This window comes from Oratosquilla oratoria, chromosome 16 (assembly GCF_046742065.1).
Source record: "Oratosquilla oratoria isolate Oo_2021 chromosome 16, ASM4674206v1, whole genome shotgun sequence".
Taxonomy (NCBI): Eukaryota; Metazoa; Arthropoda; class Malacostraca; order Stomatopoda; family Squillidae; genus Oratosquilla; species Oratosquilla oratoria.
In genome coordinates this window covers 53,427,860-53,435,866 of record NC_134792.1, presented here as the reverse complement: position 1 = coordinate 53,435,866, position 8,007 = coordinate 53,427,860, and the positions used below count along the sequence as shown (strand labels likewise).

Here is an 8,007-nt window from a genome sequence, read left to right as displayed (position 1 = left end):
CTGACAAGCACAGTAGCAAAAATTTGTGAAAAGGTCATCAAAAATAGATGGAAGAAAAAACTATACTGAATTCAAATCAATTTGGATTCAGACAAGGATGATCATGTACAACAAATTTGATCTGCTTCTACTCAAGATTGATAGATATAATACAAGAGAGAGATGGTTGGGTGGACTGTGCCTTTCTGGACCTACAAAAGGCATTTGATAAGGTCAACAGAGTCAATAAGTGGCATCAGAGGGAAATTATTGGAATGGATGAAAGACTTCCTGACTGGGAGGAAAATGAGAGTAGTAATTAGAGATAAATTCTCAAATTGGGAAGAAATGATAAGTGGTGTCCCGCAGGGAGCATTGGCCCCGATCATGTTTGCCATTTACATAAATGACATGGATGAAGGAGTAGAGTGTTATATGAATTTCTTTGCAGACAATGCAAAAATACTAAAGACAGTAAGAACGGAGGAGGATTGCAACTCATTACAACAAGATTTGGACAAGATCTGGAAATGGACTCAAAAGTGGGAAATGAAATTCAATATCAAGAAATGTAGTATAATGGAATTTTGAAAAAGTAAAAACAGAATATTGAGAGATTATAAAATTGGTGAAGAAGAGGTCAAAGAAGTAAACTCGGAAAAAGACCTTGGAGTGATGATCAGCAAAGACTTGACTCCGGACAAACATATTAATAATATAGTCGGGGAAACCTACAATTTATTGAGGTCAATAAAAGTGGCATTTGCCTATTTGGATGAGGAAATTATAAAAAAAAATTAACTACACTAATAAGACCAAAACTCGAGTATGCAGCAACACTATGGACACCTAGTACCAAAAAGAATATAAAGAAGTTAGAAAGAATACAAAGAGCAACAACAAAGCTGGCACCAACTCTTTCCAAAATGACATATGAGCAAAGACTGTCCAAATTAGAATTACCAACTCTGGAACAAAGAAGGGAAAGAGGAGACGTACTAACTGTCTATAGAATTATGAAAGGAATGGAAATCTTAGATAAGAATTATTTATTTAAATGGGACAATGGAAAAACAAGAGGACATTAAAAGAAACTAAAAAAAGATAATTACAGAAGAGATCTAAAAAAAATAGCTTCCCACACAGAGTGATAGATAACTGGAACAAATAAGACAAAGAAACAGTGTGTGCAAACATTATTCGAGATTTTAAGAAAAAACTTGATGCTGAAAGATACAGAGATGGGTCACCACGAGCATTGCTCACTTCCCATATAATACAACTAGGTAAATAAATACATGATTCCTAAATTCCACCTGATTCTCACAGCTCCCATTGCACCTCTCCACAAGTAAAGTCTCTTACCAGTTTCATACTATTGGTATTTTCAATCACTCTTGAAAATTTTTTGGCTGCATGAAGGCTGACCCTGGGGGTCGCAGATCTCCAACAAAACAGTATTTTGACAACAGTAAACAATGTATCTATCCTTGGGAACAATATTGCACCAAAGAGGTATCATGGTAGTGGTGAAGGAAAGATTTATGGAGTGTAGCAAAAGAAAAGGAGAGTAGAAGTTAAAAGTGATTGGCATTCTTTTCTAAGTGGAAATAGTCTCCAGTCATAAAAGAGTGCTGAGTAATGTGGTTCGTGTGGATGTCATTAAAGTCCTCAGGATATTGACTATATAAAAGATAAGAGTCAATACCCCTTGCAGGGGGGCAACAAATTGATTGATGAATTAGTATAGTTGTCTCTTTGTCACTTGTTTTATAACAAAATAGATTTTATCAATAATTTTGTAGCAGTACAATTGTACCAAGATATATATATTCTTACATAATTTCAGAGCTGGAGACATGACCTATAAGAATGACTGTACATGCTAGAAAAATATAAAATACCATTCTCAAATAACAAGATTATTTTCTTTGTTATAGGTGGGAGGCTATTTGCAGTTAATGGCCCTCAGTTAATCAGCCATAAGATGGTTGAAGCATTTGAGGTGGACTTCACCTCGGGAAAACTTATTGGATCCTTCAGTCCATATAGTCAGGTAAAGTAAACTAATGGACCTTGTTTCACGCCTTTTCAGGTAGAGACTTGCTAGCTGCCTACAAAAATAAGTACAATTCAGGTCTAAAATTTCAAGATTCAGTTTGATGAACATCAAAACAATTTGCAGTAATTTTTTTCTTGATTAGCTGATTGGTTTGCTTGTTTATGTGTTTATTACTCTGTATCCATCCTTCTTATTCAGAGGGTTCCCTGGTGGCTTATTTTCCCATTATAAATTCTAAGCTTATGTGCTCATGACTTAACCAAACTGATGGCAACTAAACAAAATCAATCAAACAATTTGTTGTCCTTTCCTCTCTTGCAAGAGACCCATGGATCCTGGGTAAATGGCCAACCCCACCAGTTCTGCCCATGAGTCCTACAGTAAAGAGATTTTATGTTGCTGTATGGAGTGAGTGTAGGACAGTGTAGTATAAGAACATAAGAATGAAGGAGACTGCAAGAGACCATAAGGCCTACACTAAGTAGTTCCATGTCCATTACCACCTGTCATCCCCATCCATAAAGTTGTCTAACCTTTTCTTAAAACAACCGATAGTTTCAGCACTCACTACATGGTTACTAAGTCTATTCCATTCATTGACCACTCTAATGGTAAACCAGTTCTTGCCTGTTTCCTTCTTAAATCTAAATTTGTCTAATTTTAATCTATTACTCCAAGTCCTGCCCTGTTGTTTTAATATGATGACCTTGTTTGCATCACCCTTGTTAAAGCTTTTGATCCAGTTGAACACCTCTATTAGATCACCCTGCAGACCGCATCTTTTCAGAGAGTGGAAGTTAAGGTGCCTAAGCCTGTCCTCATAAAGTAAATTTCTGAGCCCATGCATCATTTTGGTCATTCTCCTCTGTACAGATTCCAGTGAATTGATATCCATTCTATAGGACAGAGACCAAAACTATACTGCATAGTCAAGGATGGGCCTAACTAATGCCAGATAGAGTTTGATAATTACCTCAGCACTTTTATTCGTAATCGTCCTAGCTAATGCTCTGTTAGCTCTATTCCTGGATTTAAGGTCAGGACTCACTAGAACTCCCAAGTGTAAAAAGATAGAAGATTAGTTACACATGACTTACCCTTGGAGAACCCATGCTGTAAGTCATGAATCAAATGTCTTTTGATGTGATCTGATTCTATTAGTTATTATTGATTCAAGCATTTTACCTATAACTAATGTCAAACTGATTGGCCTGTAGTTGCATATAGAAAATTTATCTCCCTGCTCTGTGTCTTTTGTGCAGTGGTTGTCTAGGGCAGCTAGTGTCATTTTTGCTCCAGAATTTATTTCTCCACATAACCTACCACCTATCCCCATCCCCCACCCCCACTTTTGCCAGTGATTAGCAAGGACCTTTGCATGGCCGTCCAGAGCGCGGTTTGCCACTCACATCTCTGTCACCACTCTGGAATCAACGAACCCATCTCTTAACAGTGCTGACGTTAAAATGCCTTGGCTCTGTAAACATTCACCAAGTGTCCATGAATGTCGAATGGTTCCCCTTCTTTTGCGTTGAGGAATTCTCTGCTTCTGACATACACTCATGACAGGAATTACTTTATTAGACTGTCACATTGTCAGTATTCGCAATAGAAAGATAAGATATTCAGTTTATGTGCACAAAGGTTCAGTTATTATAATAACGCCATAAATAGTCCCTACAGATTCATTGGTGCATAATAATAAAATAGGAGGCATTACTTTTGGAACTACCCTCGTATAAATCCACCTCAGGAATTGATGGTATTTTATGTCCTGGGCCAGTTCCCAAAGTGGGTTTATGTCCTGGGCCCAAACATCCACACAAGTGGCAGTTGGCAAGTATTAGATTAAGAGACCTGGGTGTTATTGTAGATAATTACATACATAGACATACTAAAAGGCTCTATTCCACTTATCAAGGGGGATAGGGGCTCAGTAAGAGCACACACCCATCCTTTACCAATTTTACACCCATATGTAGTCTTTTATTTTAGCTTCTTGTGGATGAAGAATCATCCATGTCCACCCACAGCTCAGGTCAGAAGCAATGCAGTAAGACACAGCACCACACTAGAGCCCAATTGCTGAAGCTGGTCTACCCCCACTGCTTCATTTCATGGCATGCTCCCCCCCTCTCCACTACAGAAAATTCCTTTGGGCCATGTCAATTCATCATCCATTCACAACCACTTTGCACTCACACCTATCTCTTTCCTTCTCCCTTCCCAGCTCAACAGACACTCCCCTTGTACCCAAGGCTCTCTTTACCCCATCTATCCATCCTAATTACTGCAGATACAACCACCACACAAATGATACAGTTCACCTTATACTATGCCATTCTACACTTATCCCTCCTAGAAAACAACTTAAATTCTCTTCACTGAGTCACTTATGGGCTGAACTGGTGACCATGGCTTGTTCCTGATGGTCACAGGTTTCCTGCAAGAGAACCAGGAGCAATGGATTGATTGACAGCTCTTTTCTTAGGAGGACTGTCATCATTCTATTTGCCATAGTAGTGAAGGTATTTTGATGTTAACTATAAGGAAATAACCAAAATGTAGACAGTTTGAAAGCTGCAAATCGAAAGTTTTAGTTATATTAGAAAGCAAATTGTATGAATAAAAATTTGTAAAAAGAATGATTTATTATATGTTTCAGGGTTTGAGCAGCCCCCATGACATTGTAGTGACTAATGATGGTGCACATGTATACGTAGTAGAAATTGGACCAAATCTAATATGGAAATTTGAACTTGGTAAGTAGTGTTGTTAAGTGCATAATCTTTAAGTTTGGACTGGATTTTAGTAACCACTAAACTTAATATAAATCCATTCTAAACCAAAACTAGTTCAGTATTGAGAATTCTTGCTCAGCAATGGATTTCCATTTATATGATTAAATGTGGCATTCAGTATATAGCTTCACTGTGACTATTGCTAGGCAGTCTTCTTCAACTGAGTTAGATGTGTGCACTCAAAGAGTTAAATCTGTCTCAGTTAACCCTCCTGAGTGTGAAGTTTTGAATTTCACTGTGAGTCTGGTTTCCACCAGGTAATTATATTCTGCTGATGAAATCCTTTTCTCCATTCAAAAGGAACAAGGAAAATTGTGCTTATTGTTTTCAAGGACATTAACTAAATTGAAATAGATCATTAAGATAGTATATATATATATATTCATATATATATATATATATTTATATATATGTATTTACTTAATTATATTTTATGGGAAAAGAGCTATGCTCGTATTGACCCGCTTTTGTATCTTACAGCATCCAGTTTGATCTTAAATTCTTATATAGTTTTTGCAGTCCTCATTCAGTTTGTTCCAGATATCTATCACTCTGTGTGGGAAGCTATTCTTTTTCAGATCTCTTCTGTAACTATCCTTTTTAAGTTTCTTTTCGTGTCCTCTTGTTTTTCTCCTATTCCACTTTAGTAAGTCATCTCTATCAAGGATTTTCATCCCTTTCATAATTCTGTAGATGGTTAGCAGGTCTCCTCTTTCTCTTCTTTGTTCCAGGGTTGATACATTGAGGTTGTCCAATCTTTGTTTGTATGTCAGTTTGGAGAGTGTTGATGTGTGTGTGTATTTAACCTAATTGTAGTTTACAGGAAAGGAGCAGTGAAAGTGGCATTTGACTACCTGGACGAGGAAATGATTAAGGAAATATTAGTTACACTAATAAGACCAAAACTGGAGTATGCAGCAACACTATGAACACCCAGTACTGAAAAGAAGATAACGAAAATAGAAAGAATGCAAAGAGCAACAACAAAGCTGGTACCAACTCTTTCCAAAATAACACGAACAAATATTTTCCAAATTGGAATCACCAACTATGGAACGAAGAAGAGAAAGAGGAGATCTGTTGACTATTTATAGGATCATGAAGGGAATGAAAATCCTAGATAGAAATTTACTAAAAGGGACTGGAAAAATAAGAGGATGCGAAAAGAAACTCAAAAAGGATAATTATAGAAGAGATCTTAAAAAAAATAGCTTCCCACATAGAGTAATGGATACCTGGAATAATTTAGATAAAGAAACAGTGTGGAAACACTATTCAAGATTTTAAGAAAACACTTGATTCTGAAAGATACAAAGACGGGTCACCACAAGCATAGCTCCCTTCCAGTATAATACAATTAGGTAAATACTTGTTGGGTACCATCTCTTACTTTCCAATTTATCATACCTAGCCTCAACTTCATGTACAGGTCCAATTTAGTCTATATCCTTGACTTCTAGTTATCATATTTAGATTTGAATTCATCTATTGTTCAAGCTTGGGCTATATCACCTTCTAAGTTATTCCAAGTATTTATGCATCCATGTGGAAAACTATTTCTTCACATACTTTAGACATGTGATCGTTCTTAATTTGTTCCTATGACCTCATAAAGACCACCCATCCTTAATCAAATGATGTGTATGTGCGTGTGTGTGTATTTACCTAGTTGCCTAGTTGTATTTACCTAGTTGTGTCTTATGGGAAGGGACCTATGCTTGTGGTGTCCCGTCTCTGTATCTCGTAGTGTCCAAATTGTTCTTAAATTTGAGTATGGTTTTTGCACACACTATCATTAATGAAGCGGCCTTGCTGTGGATGTGCTGTGTCTTGCAACACTGCTTCTGACCCAGGGCAGTGGACAAGGTGCAGGGATGACCCATCATTCGGGAGGTGCTAAGATGAGAGGGAGGGTGGAGGGGTGTGGAGTGTATTCAGGGATGGAATGGGTGTGAGTGATTTTATGCCTTTTCCTTCTTTTTGGCTACCTCCCTTGTAAGGGGGAAAAAGCCTTGGTATATGTATGTATATGTATCATTTCATGCATGTGTGTGGGGATTAAAAGATTTAATGAGAAATAGACATTTGGGAATGGATGCTGAGAGGAGATTGCATGAAGGGGTGATTGTGCCAACAGCGCTGTATGGGGCAGAAACATGGAACATAAAAGAGCAAGAGAGGAAGAGTTTTAAGTGTGTTTGAGATGAAACGCCTGAGAAGTATGGTAGGGGTTACTAGGCTGGATAGAGTGAGAAACAGGGAGGTGAGGAGAAGAGTGGGGGTGGAAGGGAGTTGGGAGATAGGGTTGATGAAAGAATATTGGGATGGTTTGGACACATGGAAAGAATAAGTGAAGAAAAATTAGTAAAAGAGGTGTGGAAGGGAGAGGTGGGGGAAAAGAACATAAGGGGGCAACCACCAAGGATGAGATGGATGGATGGGGGTAAAAGGGGCATTGGGAAAGAGGGAAATGTCTGTTGAGGAAGGAAGGGAGAAGACAGAAGATATGGATGAGTGGAGAATGGTTGCATATAGATGATGCTGTGATATATGGAAAGGAGTGTGAGGGGTATGGGGGGCTGAGGGAGTGTGTGTGAAAGATATTTTGATGTAGTCCAAAGGGATTTCTTCCCTTCTCTTTTTCTGCATGAGGGGATAGAGAGGGGAGTCTGCAATTAAATGAAATGGCCTTACTGTGGATGACCCATCACCCAGGAGGAGCCCCCCAAAAAAAAAAAAAAAAAGAGGGAGGGAAGGGTGATGAATAGGAGTGGAGTATGTGGAGATGAAATGGGTGTGAGTGGATTTATGCCTTTGACTTTGGCTACCTCCCTTGCAAGGTGGAAGAAGCCCTTGTTATATATATGTATGACTTTGGCTACCTCTCATATAAGGGTGAAAAAGCCCTTAATGTAATGTTCCCATGACCTCATGACTCATCCCACAATATGAGATCTCTAACAGCTTTATCCATTCCATTTATTGTGGCAACACTACTCTCAAATGCATTGCATGTGTAGAGGCTTAGGCCACCTATTCACAAAATAACAACAGTATTGCAAATTACATAGGTAAGTACACATGAGTGGTGTGGTGCTTACTCTCCATAGTATCTTGTAGAATGCAATGTGGGTGTGACAAAATCAGTAAAGTATTGTATTAAGC

At 38.1% G+C, this 8,007-nt stretch overlaps 1 protein-coding gene across 7 annotated transcripts in view; it reads left to right on the top strand.

Annotated features, from left to right (window-relative positions):
• The window catches only part of LOC143034010 (peptidyl-glycine alpha-amidating monooxygenase B-like), a 194,934-nt gene that overhangs the window by 161,094 nt on the left and 25,833 nt on the right, over nucleotides 1–8,007 (top strand). For all 7 annotated transcript variants that reach the window (XR_012967215.1, XM_076199834.1, XM_076199835.1 and 4 more), the window contains 2 exons: nucleotides 1,920–2,035; nucleotides 4,707–4,803. Coding sequence is in view for 6 of the 7 variants with exons in the window: in XM_076199834.1 (XP_076055949.1) it covers nucleotides 1,920–2,035; nucleotides 4,707–4,803 (213 nt within the window). In the remaining variant the exon portion in view is untranslated. The remainder of the gene's footprint in view (nucleotides 1–1,919; nucleotides 2,036–4,706; nucleotides 4,804–8,007) is intronic.